Source organism: Scatophagus argus, chromosome 4, assembly GCF_020382885.2.
Source record: "Scatophagus argus isolate fScaArg1 chromosome 4, fScaArg1.pri, whole genome shotgun sequence".
Taxonomy (NCBI): Eukaryota; Metazoa; Chordata; class Actinopteri; family Scatophagidae; genus Scatophagus; species Scatophagus argus.
This window is the reverse complement of record NC_058496.1, coordinates 7,009,589-7,028,371: the sequence shown is the minus strand read 5'-3', so window position 1 is coordinate 7,028,371 and position 18,783 is coordinate 7,009,589. Positions and strand designations below refer to the sequence as shown.

General features: G+C 41.0%; 1 protein-coding gene across 2 annotated transcripts; it reads right to left on the bottom strand.

Moving 5' to 3' along the window:
* Nucleotides 1-250: 250 nt before the first annotated feature.
* LOC124058213 (kinesin-like protein KIF2A) lies at nt 251-16,432 on the bottom strand. Of its 2 annotated transcripts, XM_046387217.1 has the most exons (21): nt 16,219-16,432; nt 11,452-11,546; nt 10,700-10,822; nt 9,910-9,964; nt 9,199-9,315; nt 8,833-8,877; nt 7,383-7,483; nt 6,549-6,644; nt 6,400-6,454; nt 6,124-6,286; nt 5,832-5,922; nt 5,655-5,718; nt 5,444-5,535; nt 5,216-5,358; nt 4,169-4,373; nt 3,893-4,003; nt 3,739-3,806; nt 2,262-2,409; nt 1,713-1,814; nt 1,310-1,445; nt 251-1,206 (listed from the first exon to the last, which is right to left on the bottom strand). In XM_046387217.1, exons 1-21 carry the CDS (start codon nt 16,277-16,279, stop codon nt 1,121-1,123), a joined length of 2,157 nt encoding a protein of 718 aa, XP_046243173.1. In that variant the 5' UTR covers nt 16,280-16,432; the 3' UTR covers nt 251-1,120. The 2 variants fall into 2 exon arrangements, with proteins under 2 accessions (XP_046243173.1, XP_046243174.1); XM_046387218.1 differs by lacking the exon at nt 8,833-8,877 and having other exon boundaries at nt 16,219-16,431.
* Between the last annotated feature and the right edge of the window lie 2,351 nt (nt 16,433-18,783).

Sequence of the window (18,783 nt, the reverse complement as noted above, 5' to 3'; positions counted from 1 at the left end):
GTGTAGTTTAGTCCTTTCTGGATTATTACCAGTAAAAACGGAATAATTCATACTCACTTTCACCGCCACAGAGCATTAAAGGTGCTTAGTCATGACGACCGCTGGCCTTGCTGGTGGTCAAGGTAGACGCATTAGCATGAATACTTCCGGTGAGACTGAAAATAAAACTCTTGTCAAAACTTCTGAAATTGCGCATTTTTACGGACGTTTTTCAGTCCAATTATGCGCGTAACTCACTGTGACAAAGTCATTCAAATGAAACACATGAACCTTTATTACTTCATCCAGCATTACATCCGGTGCAAACACTGAGCAACAAAACCGGTAGTATGTCAGTGGTCTTCACTATACATTTATTAATAGCAGTTTTTCTAGTTTCATTTTATAACAAAGTGTTAAACAGGGGTGGAAAACATGTTTTACATTAAGAGTTTTTAAGTCAGTTGCCACAGGATGACATGGCGCAAAACTATTTATGAAAGGGGCACAAGGAAAGAAACACAAAGGAAGAAGCACAATGTGGTAAAAGGCTTCTTCCAAACTGGTATATGCTCTGAGAAAGAAGGAGAAGAGAGAAGAGACCATTCATAATGAGGTTAGATTTTACCAAGCCAACTGAGGACCTAAAAGCTTAAAAAAAACAAACAAAACAAAACAAAAAAACAAAACAGGGACAGTGGCATACATACGCTATTATAGAGTGCACATGCAGACATGTCAGCCAGAAATCAAATACTGGTTTTGTGTGGTAAACCTCAAAAAACATGTTCAGTGAAGATACCCACTGAAACCAGGTCAAAAGTATTCTGTTCAAAGAAAGTACAAACAGGTATAAAAGAAAATAATTTAAGAAGAGAGGGAGGAGAGTAAACATTCTCAATGAAAAAAATCTACTAAAAAGGGAAGGAAATAAAACTACTTTCCCTCCAAAGTTTTCTAATGAGACTGTAGTGAGTGAACAGCCAGTTTTATTAGGAGAGGGATCAACAAATGCAATTCCTGGAGCCTGTTGGTACATCAGACGGTCCTTTGTGTTTTCACAGCTGCTAGTGACAGCCCGAGTTGTGCCAAACATCTAGTGGTTACGTTTCTGTAGGTGTCACTTAAACCTCTTCGGCTTCTAAAGCGCACGTGGCCTCTTGGGATTGATCTGCTTACTGGCTTGCTCCTCCTCCTGGAGAGCAGAGCGGAATGACTTCACTTTATCTGTTGAGGGAAGAACAAAGAGTCAAAGGCATGATCATAGAAGGAGGAAGTTCTGTTTGTCAGCAATGGACCAACGCGTGTTTCTGCGCTCCTGTCATCATACCTCGGAGTTCAGTGAGGATTTCTATCTTCTGGTCTAGGATCTGTTCCAGCTGAGTGGCGTACGACTCCACGTCATAATCCACCTCTTCGGTCATCTCAAGCAGCACCTTTTCATCTTCCAGCCACCGGATTGACTCCTGCTCGGAGAGGAGAGGAGAGAGGAGGCTTATGAATGCGTATTTACATTACTACTGTCCAGGAGTAAATACCTCGTCAAACCCCATATACTGCTCATATTTATTGTTTGGAATGTTTCAAAAAAAGTGTGGAGCTTCGGGAATTTCCTTATCTTCATCAGTGTGCCTAGAAATCACGAAAGGTCTTCATGCATGTGGACAACAGAAGTGACGAGAGCTGAGCTGGAGCCTTTAAAGAGTCACGCTTGTTTTCTTCAATGCTCTTACCTGGAAAACAGCTCGGTGGTCCTCCAGGACCTGCTCCTCCATCTCCACTAACTGAGACACTGCCTCATGAAAGGTGAAGAGCTGGGGAGACACCTCCTCCTCCTGGGAAACATATTTACAAGGGCTGATTTGGCTTCAGTATTAACAAAAAAAACCCAAACAAAAAACAGGAGTCAAGACAAACTCACTGTTAAACTCTGGATACCAGGAGACTTTCACAAGCAGCAAGGTCCTTGAAACCTGCCTTTATAATTCAAGGATTGGTTCAAATGTCGTTCACTTACAAGCTGATGGAGTATATGCTACGTGCCACAACTTTACACCCCTTTAACAGCAGCCTTGTAGTCAGTCTCAGAGTGTGTGCATGCGATAACAGCAGTTTTTGGAAAGAGGGCTGCGTTAAGTTGTTGCAGCATGTTTGCACAACTTTTTACCATCTGTACCTAAATTGATATCTTAATTTATTGGATTAACCAGCATTAAAAAAAAAAAAAAATCACGATATGCTGTATACTTTCGTTTTAAAAGGCGCAGACCCCGTGTACTTACGTTCTGCTCACAGAGCAGTTTGAGGTCGTCTCTCTGCGGCGAGATACTCAGCCAGTCCTCGTCCAGAAGGTCCAGCTGGTTGACTGCGTGGATGTTGGGTCTACCCCCCTCCATCACTTGGTTGGGGTCCACTGTCAGCTCCTTCACCCTGCAGAGAAAAGACATCGAGCTGGTCAAGACAGACTCTTTCACAGCACAGACCCCCTCTGAACAAGGCGGCTGTTTGATTCGGGGGAATGATGTTGACTGTGGGGTCGAGAGCGTTCACAGAGAGCACAGGGTGGTGGCATCTTGACAGCAGTGATATCATGCATGGCGAAAGATGACTGAGATGGTTCTGTAAATGTTCAAACACCTAATAAATTCTCATGATGGACCTGTGAAACCACAGAGTCAATGGGTAGTTTGTACTGTTCACCTGTGCAATACAGAGGTGTCAAACACATGCCACCTGTAGGAATTCCTAAAACTAAAAGGCTGGATTTCGGACCGGTCAGGGCTTGTGTTTAATGAGGCCTCACAGAGCTAATGAGGTTTTACCACCGTGTACCTGACCTGCAGCTACAGCCCTAATTAATCAGGACTATGCGAGAGGGATTGCGTGCTGGGAATTGGCGTAAACAAAAGCTTAACGTGGTTGCTCTTAGCGAACACCTTCACGGATGTTTTAGTGTTATTATGGCTGCTGAACAACAACTGACACCTTATTAAGCTTTGAACCACCACGTGTTCATTCTGACAAGTCACAAATAAGACACATATGGACTGACTGATGCATTGTCTGTTCTCCGGGAGTCAGTGAAACGGAAAAGGTTATGTTCGCTGTGTAGCTGCAGAAGCGAAAGCACAAGTCAAAGCAGGATGGAAAGTGTCACAACATGCAGATGAAAAGCAGGAAGGGTAAGATGAGAGTGGAGGCTTCACACCACGAACAGCTGATGGAGTGAATGAAAGCTGCTGAAATGAGCTCACGGATGCGTATCTTAACGTAATATAGACCTACAGGGAGCGCATGCACTGTGTGTGTGTTTTTATGTGTGCAGTGCTATGCTTTGGGGAGTGCTTGACCTGCTGGGAGAGGTAGCAGCAAAGTCATCGTACTCAAAGGTATTGGTGGGCGAGTGGTCAGGGCGACTCCCCTGACCGCCCTGGGAGAAGGGGATGTCCGACGGACTAATCCCAAACTCCTTCACTCTACACAGCGGCAGCGGCACCAGAGCACAGAGGAGCGGAGGGCGGGAGAGAAGAGGGGAAAGAGAGCAGGAGAAAAGAGAGAAGGAATACAAGAGAGTCAGACAGAACTAGTGAGAGTAGGCAAAGAAATTTACAGAAACACTGGTAAAGCTAAACTCTGTACAAACTGGAGACTACACTGGAGTCAAAGCAGTTATAATTTGATATCATTGAATCATTTCCATTGGTTCCCGTAGCATCAAGGCTTTGTCCAAATCACTGTAGTATGTGAGCACAGTCCCACCTGTTGGCGTAGCGAAGTGTGTTGAGGGTATTCTCGCAGGATGTCATACCAGGAGAGATTGTTGCAATCTGTGCAGAGAAAGAAAAGCTCAAATAAAGACCATCTGGAAGAGTTGTGAAGACACGTGGCATATGAATGAAGGCAATGAACTGACCATGCATGTGCGGGAATTTTCCCCAATGAAGGAGTCTCTCAGGACCTGGGTGAGCTTGCTGGCTCTGAACGGAGTGTGGGGCTTGTTACGGCCAAGAGCCCTGATACACTCCTGAAACAAGAAAAGCAGAGGCACAATTTATGGTAAGTAAAACAAATTAGCTTTTTGGAGTCACTCTGTATTTCCTAAGTTCATAAACAAAAAGGAAAATGAACTCAAGCTGCAGTTGAAGTAGCAGGAAATAATGTGGTGGTCTAAAATGGAGCTCCCACAAACCTTCAGGGCCAACAGGCTTTTGTTGATTTCAGCTCCCTCCAAACGAGTTTGGCGGTCAGCACTCGATGTGTCAGCCCCCCTCTCATTCCCTGCGAGGTCAATGAGGGAGAACTTGCCGTGCATCTTCCCCTTCCTTCGAAGAATGATCTGGAATACAGCGTGGCTGCGAGATGAGTGGGCATTGGCCGACGTCTGCCCTGATGTTCTGGCAGTGAGACGAAGGACACGTAAAGATGAACAAAACGCCAATAAGGGAGGGGACAAGCAAAAGAAAGAGTGACTGTAGCAGAAACGAATTCAATAACTTTGTTTACGTGCCATTAAAATAATGTACAGGAAATATCACCAAGGTGATGTCGTTGCATGGTAAGTGATCAAAGTCTTGGGACTGCACCGCTAACGACAACCAGACGCAGTGTTGCGCCTGAACGCGTTCAATGAACGATTGTTCACAAACTCGTTTATATTTTGGGTGAACGTGAACTGAACGTGCTGTATTTCCGCTTGATGTATGTTAGTGTGAACGCATTCATTCTGGCGCTCTCTCACAGTATAACTTCTTTCAAGAGTGTGTCAGATTTCCATAGAGCCCTCCAGGCGAAAACCCACGCTAAACACACCGTAAACAGCCCTTAATATGGAGCGGAAAAACCACCCAACCTGCCAACAGCTGTCATACCTGGCACACTAACAAATACGGCATCAAAATACGGAGCATGGACGAAGGCAGCGCGAGCTCGAACCGCTCAGATTCTATGGCGTTTGATACATAGATGAATCTGACACATAATTTCAGTGTTAAAACCGATAAAATAATTGCTGTCTGCGGTTCTCAAATAATAGCTCGCAGCAGCTTATTGAAGGGGAAAAAAAAGAACTATGAAGTAGTTCATTTTTGAAACCTTGAACTTAGTTCAAAATTTTGAATTATGAACTATGAACTGAACTAGTTCATTTTAAAATTTGTGAACTGAACTTTGAACTAGTTCATGTAGAAAGTGACCTTCCCCAACACTGACCAGATGGTCAAACTATGTGCGGCTGTACCTGCAGCTGTTGCCAACTTCTATGAGTTTCAGGACATCCTCTGTGCACTTGACTTCCTTCTCCTGAAGCCCCACGACCTGCACTTGCTGTTTCCCGTCTTCCAGCACCCTCAGCTTAGCCTTACGATTCAGCAGGTCAAACACCTGACAACACAGACACACAGTCAGCACCGGTTAAGGCTTCATTTAGGAAAATCAAAAACCAAACTAGTGATTTCATATCACTTGCCTTTCCACTGTAGATTTCAAAGAAGGTCGCGTACACTTGCAGATCTAACTTCTTGTAGTTGGGTTTCTTCAACATGAGAAACACATCCCGAGCTGTGCAAAAAGAGATAAAAAATCCAAACATTTCACCAGAGAAAAGCAAACTCTTTGTAATATAATAGTCAGACAGACTTTTCTTAACTTTACTCACTAAACATAGCTCATTGGCTTACCAGCTAATGCATAAATTCCTTTAGAGCAGTCTTGATTCTTCCCAGAGAAATCTCCACCCATAGTCTGAAATACAACACAGAGTACAATGTAGTTGAAAAGACTTGTTCAGATTCTATGCAAGGGTAATAAAATGAAGGAAAAACTCTTCTGGCTTTCTGAGGGAACATGTAACTCACATGTGTTTTTCCACTGCCTGTCTGCCCGTAGGCAAAGCAAGTGGCCATGCCCCTCTCAAAAATGGTTTCCACTAGAGGTCTGGCAGTGAACCTGCAGGATAGGACCAAACACACATTAAGTTACGACTCTTTAAACGAAAGATTAAACATCAAACAATTCTCCACACAAACAACAAAACACGTCAGGGTCTAATTTCATTCCGTAAAACAGACAGTCTAGTCAGGTGTAACTTCTGTTGACTAATTAGCACATGAAGCAGCTTGGTTTGTACGTTGATTTGTTGTTACAGACTTGTAAACCATCTCGTTGGTGGTGCTGTCATCAAAGGCATAGTCGAAGCGGAAGGTCTGGTTTTCCAGGTAACGGGTGAGGTCCACTTTCTGTTTGGGTTCATGAACCATCACCACGTCCTTACTGGGGATGGTGATAACATCCAAATCCTTCATGGACAACTCTGGAACACAGGAGGTGCAAGACCGTAAGTCTGTAGGAAAACACTCAGAAGAGAATACAGCACATGATGCTTTGTCATACTTTGTCATTAATGTTGCAGATGGAAAAACGTACCTTTCTTGTTGAGTGGACGTTTCCTTACACAAACGCATATTCTGTGCTCTTCGATCTGGGCCAAGCAACAAAGGACATTTTATTATATAGTTGCTGTGGGTCAACATGCAACGGACAAAGGAGAAGGAGAAGCCGCAGTCTCTACTTACCAGATCTGCCGTGGTCAGGGGCCGGTAGTCTAGACTGGCTCGAAAATCTCGGATCATGTACATGATCTCATAATTCGGGATGGTGGTATCCACTTCCTGAAGGTGGACAAGGTGAGACAAACAGAACATTTACACTGTAAGTCTTAGTGCTCAATGTGAATTCATTGTTCACATGCGAATTTTTTTGCTTTTTTGGCTGGTCACAATTTTTAAAAATGTGGCCAATATCAGTCCTGACCTGAACCACATGTGCAATGTAATATCATACAATTTGACATGGAACACACTGCAGTACAGAAGTAAAAGTGGAGGCCCCGTCACCATGTATAAGCAGATGTGAACTGGAAGCCAGCTAATATATGAGCAGATGACAGTGAGGATGAAGATGAGAAATGGCTGCGTGTGGTTGTGGAGCTGGAACCAGAAGTGGTGGAGTCGAGACATAAATGGCTTCACAGAAACAGATTTCATCCAAAAGTTCAGTTCATGTCAAAGACCACTTTTAACCTATCTGTCAGCACATCTCCACAAGACTCAGTTGGGACAAACTCTGACACAAAATAATTCTAATATGATTCTTCATACTGAGGTCGCATTGCAGAAAGCATCTGGCCTGTGTCTGATATTGAAGTATGTTTAAAAAAAATGATCTGAGTCACATCTGATCAAAATCAGATTTGTGATGAGATTAGATAACATCTTATTCCCCTGTAGGAAAGTCGTTCTCATGTCTTTCCAGTTATCATCTCAATGACAAGAATGTAAGAAGTTATCAAGATTCAATCGATATGTTTTGCTAATCAGAAAGGAGAAAGGTGAATGACGTTGAAGTACCTGAGCTCTCTTCTCTCTGAGCTCCTGTTGCTGAAGGCGACGCCTCTCTCTCTTTTCCTGCAGTTTCTCCACCTCCTTCACGCAGTTTGACTTCCTCCTCGCTGCCATAAAGACAAGGGAAACAGTAACTCTACTACTTCTCACAGGACAGACCAACAGCCTTTCTTTGGAAAAAAATGTCTCTTCTTCTTCTTCTTCCAAACTGTTTCTTTTACTTCCCCAGTCTTTTCCCTTGGCTTGAGCAGTATCTTTCTCTCAGGGAGTCTTTCCTTTCTCTTAGTCTTCTTTCAAACAGAAGGGAGACCTTGGGCTATTTCCAACAAAGGACAGTAATAGCGCTCAAGCACAGACCAGGATGCAGTGGCTGGCACACATTGCCTCCAGCATAACACTAGCAGCTTTCTCAACATAACCAACAAAAGGCCTTTGCAGTGTGCTCAAAACCTGCTCTTCTCATTTATCCCCTCTGTCTGCATTCTGAAACACAACTAGACTGGAGGACTGCTAAAACTAAGATATGTGCCTTGTATTACTGCAATTACCCCAAATAAAATTAGAGGTGGTTTCAAATCAAGTATGATTAGAAAATTTCTTGCTTCAACCAGCAACCAGCAATCAAACAGCAGGTTAATCCAAATCTCTCAGCACAGCACACCCACAGATTAGTGTTGTTCAGGGTCGATCACAACATATAAGTAATCATAATGAGAGAAAACAAGTCAGCAAACGTGAGCAAAAGTCACTTTTGACTCCTTGCAGAGTTCATAAAAACAGTGTTATGTGATTAGCCCAGCCCCAGCATCCCACTGGAAACCCTGTCTGAAGCTCTGTAACACAGCCCCGGCCTCCTGCTGGCTCCAGTCCCCGAGAACCCAGACTATGAGAGCAGCAGAGGGATTAATAATCTGCTCTAATCTGGGAGGAGAAGATGAGCTGGGTCAGCAGTGGGACAAGGCAGTATCAGAGCAATGCAGAACGGTCAATACTTGTAGGGCTCTGAGCTGAGGAGCGAGGAGGGTGGAAACAAGGTGTTTTCCTCCTTCTCCTTTTAGCTCTTCAAATGACAGTGACCACTTGGAAGGAAAGGATGTTTTGTTTTGTTTTGTTTTTTTTTTTGCCATGTGAGCCTCGAGTTGTAAGACACAGTGCCACGGGCTTTTCCACGTGTGTGACTCAGCAGAAGTCAGACGGGGAAAAGACAGCGCACTCCAACAGCAGCACAAATGGGTTTTTTCTACTCCCTGTCTAATACCCAGAAAGCCTGTCTGCTGGATGGATATTGTGTTTGTGCTACTTCACCACCACACCACAGCTCTGTCAGTACTATCTGTCAGACATTTTGGGTGTACAATATTCTCACAGGACTATAGGACTCTCTGTTTCTATTGGGAACTGTATTAGAATCACCATAAAGCATTGAGGGAAGGGGAAACATGCAGGTGATACATACAAAGCTGTCCAAACTCCTTTCTGGATATCAGGTGATGTGAGGATTCTGTGATAAACATGCGGTCAACAAAAACATGAGACAATATAAAGTTACGTAAATTTGTCTGTTTTCTGCAGTTGGGCTAAATCAATTGATCAGATATACCATAAATGATACAAAGTGATGGCATTTTTCACTATTCATTTGGCAAGACTATTTTAAAATCATATCTGTATTGTTGTTGTTTTTTTTGCTTGCATTTACACCTCGAGGGAATCAGTTAACTTTAGCTCAAATTCTTATAAGTGCCTTTCCAAAAACACTACTTTCTTGAGAAAGATCACAACTCAAGTTAAGCGAAAAGCACACTCATTTCGATAACGGTACCATTCTGCAGTTGCTGTTGTGTTTGAGCTTGAGTGGGCTGTGCAGGCTGTTGGGATGGAGGCGGTGGAGCAGGCTCTGGTTGCTGTGGTTGTGGGGGTCTGGCCCGGGTTGGAATCGCTGCAAACACAAAAAAACAAGATTAAGAAACACGTTGACTTAAACTTAACTTAAAATGAGAATCAGTTAGACCATGGTTGACTTTTGCCCAACATTAGTACCGATCTGGGGTTCTAAATTGTTGTATTTTATTGCACTGGCAGGTGTTTCTTATATTTTGTCCTACTTATAACAATGATGGCAAGTTAAACACAACCACCTCTCTCTATGACGCAGGACCGTTCAACTGCATCACAAACCACATCCTCTAAAATAGCCATAAAGCTGAATCAAAACCTCTTGTAAACAGTTTCAACAAAACTTAACATGATAACAATCATGAACAAAGGATTCATTGCAGGACTATGAGGTTTCATTAGTTTCAGCTAGCCGTACCTAATAAACTGTAAACTAGGTGAACAGAACAGTTGGGGCAGCAGGTTGTGACTTAAAAGGTATAAAATATGAGAGATACAGAAAAGGAATACTTAGAGAAAGGCTAAAATAATCGTATAATAATCACACTGATTTCTTTTGCAAGTATTCGCCATTGCTTTTATATATGATATATAAGAGAATAATTTAACAATTTCCGGAAAACTGCACAAAACAAACCTCTGTTATCCCTGGATGGAGTGTCATTCTTACTAGGTGCTATCGTCCGACGATTCTGGAAGAAGAAATAAAAGCTCCTGTCAGATATTCTGGGGTAGAATGATTCGGGTTAAGTGATTTTTAATTTCACTTCTATGTGTGTGTGTGAATATATATCTGTATCTATACCTATCTATACATATATTTCTATATATAGAAATATATGTATATATATATAGCTGTTCAGGACTTGAAAAAAAGAAACAAATCCTATTTTCAGTTCAGATTTCAACCACTTTCGCCTGCCTCCTCTGTTGTGTTGAGCTACAGAAATAGACAAAGCTTGAGAATCAGATTAGTGCTGAGTACAGAGGCTTCTTTTATTAACAACAGGGTTCGTGATGACACTGCCAGTGCACACATCTTAAAGTATACTTTAAAAAAAAAAAAAAAAAAAGACATGAAAATAGACCTTGTCCAAATCACAAAGGGCTGTTTTGTGAGGATGGCTGCTGTACAGGTGACATGTTTTATATGTTGAAAACTGAAATGAAAATTGTACTGAATGGCAAGTTAAATCACAACTGCAATATTTATCAAAATAATCTTAGTGTTTACAAGACAATATGACCCTAATCTACAGTGTACCGTGCACAGTGTACTTAACAGGACCAATTAGCTTGAGGATACATGTTCTATATTAAGGCGCAGCAGACTGCAGCCACATAACTACCTGAGTGAGACTCAACACTCTGCACTCTCGCTATACTGTGAATGAAGAATGTAATATGGAGGGAAAGCATCACCTCACCTTAGCAATTTTGTTGACCTTCACACATGTGGGTGTAGGTGGGGGAGGGGTCTCTGGGCTGGGGGCAATCTCCTCATCTGGAGCCACATCTGGGTTAAGTGCAAATATACTCTCCAAATCAATCTGTCCAGACACAAAGGAGCATTAGTACCGAGCGTTTACATATATGCCAATTAAACAATGCCACCATGGACTGTAATCATGTATCTTTCAATGTGCCACTGACAAAAACAAAAATATTCAATTAAAAAAAAAACAACTTTCACATCATGAGAAGATCACATACAATGTTGTAAAAAAAAAAAAAAAAGTGGGGTTGAAAAGTGGGGTAAATACTTTTGATCGGTGCTGTGAGTCATTTCTATTACACAGTACAGCTAATGTCAACAAATCTCTCTATAAGCAAACCAACAGAACAGACAGTAGCAGAATTTAAACTTTAGTGATTTGGTCATGGACCAGATTTGAATCACAATCTAATGACTTAAATGTTGACTTGACAAAGAAATAACAGGCTTGCATCTCGACTTGGAACTACTGGAATGACCAAGTTTTTAACCAATTATGTTGTTTTTTTAAAAAAATCCTGGCAGAATGTAAGGCTGCATCATACTGAGAAAAAACCCCAGCTAAATATTGTTAAGTATAGACTATGTGTGACATATGAGCAGAGTTGCAGGCTGTGTTAGCTCATGTACATCAGCACATGCTGGTGCCGCCGATGCTTTGAGTGGTAACAAATGGTGGTTTACCTCTTTCCCTTTTGTGTCTCCATTTTCTATCCACTCTACTGTGACACTCTCGTTGTCCTCATTCAATGAGGTGACCATTGCCTGGTGTATACGGCCTGCAAAAGTATCGTAGAGGGAAGAAAAACAAACATCAGACAAGCAGGCTAAGATTCTAAAACATAAGGCAGTGCTTACAAAGACCCAAACTAGGGTCCAGACCCTTTTAGGGCCTCTGCAAGCTTGGTAGCAATAATGTTAGCAATATTTAACTGTTTTTAAGTAGACTAATAATGGTCCTGCATGTGATATTCACCACCTCATGCTTTAGTAATGAAAAAGAGAAAATTAAATCATAAATCAAGTATATCAAAACAACACACACAGCTCAGTACACAGCACAGTGCTGAATAACATCTCAGTTAACAAAATCCTATTTGTGCTCACATTAATACAAACCATTTTATTTTGACATAAGCCTTTTCAACATTAGGACACATTCGGCTAGTTTAAGTTCCATGTGAAAGCAAGGCAATGCACTCGAGGCTAATCTTAGTAAGAACTGACTATGAGGTTTGATAATGACCCACTGGAGGGAATAACTGGTGATAGAGACAAACACAGCTGCTAGCTTGTATGCTTCTTTCCGCCTCTCTGTCTGCAGCATAATAACACCAGCTATAAAGAGCCTGTTCTGCCCTCCCATCTTTGTCTGTGTGGCTCTGAGTGGATTCTGTAACCTGCCAGCAAAATCCAGGGAAACTCTATGTTCCTATATGCATTATTCAGAGACTCACAGGGAGCTAGTGAACAAAGATGCTTTTAGTGTTCTCAACAGCATCAGAACACTTGACTGATTTACCTTACAAAGGTTTCATATTAGAAAAACACAAAAAACAAATCTAGTGTCTTAAAGCAGGGTCAGTTGGAAAGAAACCTTATGTGCATTCAGAAAGTCATGGATCTCCGCCCTAAGAGGCAGACATATCTCAAAAAAATAAATAAATAAATAAAAACACATTCAATTCATTAAAACTGAAGTGAACCAACACTGGCTCAAAAGCAGCCTCCTTTGGGGATGGTCAATATGTGTGTTGCACTGTCATTAGACAATACTGTCACAACAGCTGTACAGGTGGCTGACATGAATTAACATCGCATTGCATATAAATGCAGCAATAATGTGCTCATTTTGCATATATGATCCACACGGATATATTTACCACTGCCATAAAAAGTTAATGAAGAATGATTTCAACCTTACACATCTGCCTTTCCTTCCATCCCCGTGTTAGCAATGACTGTGGTCTTCATGAATCTCTATGTATTTTACTGACCCAGCGCTCAAAGCAAGAGCTCATATTAACAGATACAAATGTTTGACAGGAAATATTTATGCATTTAAGCACTACGTATAGGCAACGTACAAGTACACCACAATGTTACAATGAAGATGAATGACAAAAGCTCATTAGGGCACTTTATTGAGAGCTAAATGACAGAATTCTGCTCCATTCACACTCCATGGAGCTTTTCATGCTCAGATACGTAACCATGCATAACTTTGTTTAAGTAGTTGAGATATTAAAAAGATGTCAGGGTTGCCAAAACAGCTTCAATGCAAACAAACATGGCCCGACTTCTCCAAGAGTCTGCAACTCTACTGGTGGGACAAACACCATTTGTCCCAAAAATGTTCCTTCATTTGGTGTCAGTGGTGGAGAACAGTGATCTAAAATCTCATATTCGTGTTCTACTGGACATCCAGTGCCTGTGAATCCTTGATCATATGACCATTCAGTCATCCCTGAGCCTGTATGAAATCATCTGGATTTGTTATGCTTGTGCACTCATTTATTCAGGCTTGCCTTTTGTCACCTGTTTGTGCACCCAGCTCTCTTTAGCATTAGAATAGTGTCCTTCATTAACTACAGTACCAGCATGTATAAGGTCAATGAGAAATGACAGACAAGCATGAATAGGAGTGCAACTACTCGTACGGTGCTGTGACAAGGTAGGTTACAAGGTAGACCAGCTTTACAGAAATAAATGTTACATCAAGTGATCCATATCTCCCCAAAGCTGCTGATTTAGAAAAATGTTTGTTGTATCAACAAGCACACAGTAGCATCCTTGTCGTATATTGACAGTACTTTATTTCTACTGTGAACATAAAACATTGTGGATGCCAGCATATATAACCTGAGACTGGAGGCCACAGCCACAGTAAGGCCAAAGACAGCAATAGGCCTGTAACCAGGATCTTAGAGACCTAGGGACACCCATCAACAAGACAGCATTTTTACAGTAAGAAAATCTTTTTCTTTCCATACACAAGAAAGACAGGTTGTCATAATGTGGCAGGGCTCAAACTTTCATTTTAATTATTGATTAAACCACAAAGTATGTTTCTACTAAACATTCAGTTTGTTAAATATATTATATACTGACAGTAATGACATCCCAAGCTCCACAGAATAAAATACAGTTATAGCTAATGCATATATAATGTAATATATATGGGATTTTTTTAAAGCTAATAATTTGCAGTTGCAATTCATAAGTGAATTCAATTATTGATATTTAACAATTGATATAGTTTGATTACCTTTCTGCAAAGTAACAAATATCCAAGGGCACAATATCTGTGGCAAACACCACATACCTGCAAGGTCCAGAACCACCACCACCACCCCCCACCGATGTAAGTAAAATTTAATTTTGTATATTAGTTATCAGCTTAGTGTATTGGCCTGCAAGCCTGCCTGCCTCTTCCTCTCTCACACACACAATTTGCACAACTAGCTACATGAACTGAAATACTAAGTCACATAATGGCTTGTCTTACATCAGCTGAAATGCTGATTCTCTGTACTGAATTCATTGTCCTCTGTGTCCCACTTTTATACTAAAACCTGGCTGAATGGGTATGCTGACACCTCGCAGTAGCTGAAGGGGGGGTGGTCCAGGCTTTGCTAAGCCTGAGGAACAAACAAAGCTTAAGTTTAGAAGCATCAGTTTCACTACAAAACTGCAAGCTCCCATTGATAAAAGTGTGTCAATAAGTGACAGATTGACAAAAATATGCAGTCCATGATCACCAAGCTGGTAGATAGCCCACATCTCTCTACCACTCCATTTTAAAAGATAATTTAAAAAAAAAGATACTGCACACAAAATTGAATGCTCTGTAACAACAAATAATGTCAACCACAAAATGGTGAACCCATGAACAACATACAAACCACAAAGCTGGAGAGAGGATGATGAGAGAAAAAAGCTTCAGGCCATCTAAAGAAGAGCACAAAGTAAATCTCTATGAGATCTAGCTCTCATCAGGAACGACTGTGAAAGAGAAAAAGCGCAGAGGGAGCGAGTCCTGGCAGAATCAAGGGAGCTGGCTGCAACAGATGGGGTGGTGGCTAATAGCCTGAATCTAGCTTGAATCTGAACCAGCCCCGCCACCAACCCCCCAGAGAGAGGGCAATCCCTGCTCTGGATGGAACACCAACCAGCAGAGACACGGACAGGCAGAACTGCCTCCCTCTCTAAGCCTGCTGAGTGTTTCTTCCGCATCTCACCTTTAATCAGGTACTAAGGGCGGTTTAATCAAATAGTTAGGAATGATAGAGTTGAGGACATTACTAGCCACAAAAATCAATACAATGATTAAAAACACTCTTTTCTCACCAGCTCTGAGAGTTTACTTTCAATCTAGTGCTTTGTACAAAAGAGTTTGCTGTTTAAGACTTCATCACAAAACATCACTGGGCGTAGCCTAACAGGAGTGACACAAACTTTTAAGTCATCGTTGGCTGCCTAGCCTTGAAGCAATGCCGTACAACAACACAGGGCAGGCGGAATAAAGCTGACATTCATACAGAGAAGAATCACAAAACAAGCCTCTCCCTTTCTCTGTCAACTCCTCTGTTAAAGGCTGAACTAAGTGTGCTGTCATCCCAGCTTCATTCTGATGGCACTCCACAATATGCAGTAGTTTTGTAACAAGTACCGAGGTGTCATAAGCGCTTCATACAGTTCTGATGGTAAGGTTATTTTTGCTACAACAGAAATGTATTTTTTTTTAATAAAAAAAATTACATAAAATCTCGATTGTTGATTTTGTACAATTAAAGGGTTTCCATAACAACCAACGCCAGTTAAGTTAGTTCAGTGAAAATTTAGTTAATAACTTGAATAAATGAAGTACAAATGGAATAAATTACAACCAAGGAGCAAAGTATTCCTTAACTCAATGGATTACGGTTAGGTTTCACTAAAGCGTTACTGTATAATAATAAAGCCGGTAGCATTAGCTTGTCTGGCCGTTTAGCTAATCACAAGCTAATGTTGCTCTCTATCGAACCAACGTTAGCTTAATTAGCAATTCAGCTAGCTTAGCTAAATTTTTATTTCTTGTTATAATAAACCATTTAAGTAACGTTATACAGTGGCACAAATGTTAGCGTTTTAGCTTCGTTAATTTTCATCTGAAAGCATCTGTTGTTATCTAACGATGAATTACAAGCTAGCGGCAAATGTCCCCTGGATTCGCATAGAAGCTAACTTAGCTAACAAAGGTAAGAGCTCATTCAAATGCATTCAAAGGCTATGTTGAAGCACTCCGCCCTGACAGCTAGCTTTAATATCGACGTTCCCTTGCAGCTAACGTGGACGTTACTCTCTGCAGCCAGGAACAACGGTTGCTGTATTCAACAGCACCGCAGCAACAAAGATCCCCAAACAACTTACCCAGTAAGACGGGAAAAGAATAGACAGGGTGAAACTTACCATCACTGCGCTTTATCTCCACATAAGTACCAACGACAATCTTCCCAAAACCCGACGCCATTCTACATTACTTAACAATTAACAGAAACAAGAGTACAGACTTATTATAAGCCGGGTAAATGCAGCTTCTTTTTTGGCAGGCTCTGATGAGGGAGGAAGATGCAGGCAATAGAATGAGTTAGCATTACGTAGCTAACAAGAATAGCGAAGTATTTCCGGTAGGATATTCTTCAAAGTAAAATCAGGCAAAGGGCTGTGACTGTATTCTTGACTCGGCTGTTATGAAAATAAGAGATAGGCTAACAGGTCTTCTTATATTTCGCATTTTGAATCTGATTCGATTCTTGTTTTTATTAGGTAAGTATTAGGTGATTTCTATAGAGGCAGGCATGCTATCATGTATGCTTAATGACGGGAGATCCAATTAACTAAGGAAACTAATAATTTAAGTTATTTTTAATTTAAGTTACTTTATTAATCCCAAGCTGGGAAATTACTTCTCTGTATTTAACCCATCAATGATTGAAACACACACACATGCAACATGCAACATGCAGTGAAACACACAGGAGCAGTGGGCTGCATCAAGCTCCCGGGGAGCATATATTGGAGGTTAAGTGCCTTGCTCAAGGGCACATCAGCCAACTAATGCTACTTTATATGTATTTCACTCAGTAGATAGAAATGTTGCACTTTTTACTTCACTACATTTATTCAACAAGTTTAGTTAATACTTTGATTTTTAACATTGTACTTAAAGAACTGAAACCAAGTAACTGTAACCAAGATGGCGGCGCGGGTGCATGCAGCGGCTCAAGGCTCTTGGAAACGCACAAATGTAGTATAAACTACCTAACTGCATGCAAAGTATAGTTAAAATTAGCTGTACTTTTGCCAACTGCATAATTAAAATTCTGATGCATTAATAGAATATACAGTATCTTAATTCAACACTTGTGTTACAACAATACCAGTTCTTCTGCAAAACAAGTCATTTTATATTTTACTTTAAATGTAATTTGCTTCAACTCATCCCTCTCATTGGAAAAGAGGGTGTCTGCATTGTGATATTGCTACCTTTTCTTTAGTAAAGAATCTGAATAGTTTTTTCACCACTGTGGCACACTAAACACACTAATCCAGTGGTTAAGCATACTCCTCACTGCAGCGAGAGGCATGCATGACCGGGGAAAAAATATGGAGTGAAATTAAGTTAAATGAATAAATTTTAAATAGGGAAAATAAGACAACAAAGGTTTGCTGAAGCTGGATTCTTCTTTATTAGACACGTCCTTGATTTTTATTATTGTGGATGATTAATATTTGGAGGGACTGAGAACCACTGCACTAATCCAAGTGTAGTAGTGTGCAATTGTCACTCTTCTCTTGTAGTGGTTGGATTATGCCACCTAGTGGCATTAAGGCTCTAATAGTTCACATAGGATACAGCCCTTGAATCTCTTATTCACTCTTCCAATACATGATAAGGTTTGGTGCAACCATTTTTTGCACATAATTGGAGGTCCTCATTTTTTCACTGTAATGTTCTATTGACAGAGTGCACAAACTTATTTTTACTCATTATAGCTTTGTGCGTGTGTGTGTGTGTGTGTGTGTGAGAGAGAGAGAGACATCATTTGTAACCATAATATCACCCAGACAGATTATCTCAAGCCAAACATGTACTGGCTCTGACAATCAGCAATTTTCAGACTCAGTGAAATATCAAAAAGTCGGCAAGAGGCAAACTGAAACCCACTGGGCAAAAGCACGTTCAGGTACAAAAGTTTGATTAACTTCTGCAGTCTGGAATGCCTATGTGCTGCAGTCTTTGTCACTCACTGCCAACTGTCCTGCTGACTTGGAGGTGGGGACAGGGGACAGACACTGGGGGACAGACATTTGCTTTCTCAGAGACACCTGGTGTTGTCTGCCTCTTCGTGTCACCTGCAAGAGTGAGTGATCTATGGTTTCCTTCTTTCTAAGGCCTCTGTTCATATGTATTCATGCGACATGCATAAATTTATGTCACTGGGTGGCTTTCTTTTATTTAAAGTGGCACATTCACAGGAATAACACCTCCAAAATATATCCTCAGCTAACCAGATCTTTTTAACTCATTCTTGCGTTGCAGTGGCAGTTTTTCCTCGCCACTGTTGCCAAGTGCTTGCTCAAGGGGGAATGTTGGGTTCTCTGTATTACAATTTAATTAAAGAGTTTGGTCTAGTCCTGCTCTAATTGGAAAGTGTCATGAGATAACTTTTGTTGTGAATTGGCGCTATATAAATAAACTGAATTGAATTGAAATTGTGTCGGAGAAATTAAATTTACATTAATTCTTAGTCAATACAACCAGCTAAACCAAGCACAAAGACAGTACCATTTTCACTTGTTTACACTTGCATGAGAGAAGGTGGAAAATCATTCAGAAACATTTTGCTCAATTGATGTGGGTGAATGAGCCAAACCATAGATCGTGACTCAAAGCAGGCAAATTGTCGTTGATTTTAGGACAGTATGGAAACAATCACTGTGTATGAGAATTTCATAATATTGTGAGCAAAT

What these genes read in the sequence shown, in the direction of transcription:
- LOC124058213 (XM_046387217.1), bottom strand. Translation starts at nt 16,279, where the DNA reads ATGGCGTCGGGTTTTGGGAAGATTGTCGTTGGTACTTATGTGGAGATA. An exon ending in TCCATCCAGGGATAACAGAG is followed by an intron (nt 9,316 to 9,909) that starts GTTTGTTTTGTG and finishes TTGTGTTTGCAG; the next exon opens with CGATTCCAACCCGGGCCAGA. An exon ending in GAAGTTGGCAACAGCTGCAG is followed by an intron (nt 4,374 to 5,215) that starts GTACAGCCGCAC and finishes TCTCACTGCCAG; the next exon opens with AACATCAGGGCAGACGTCGG.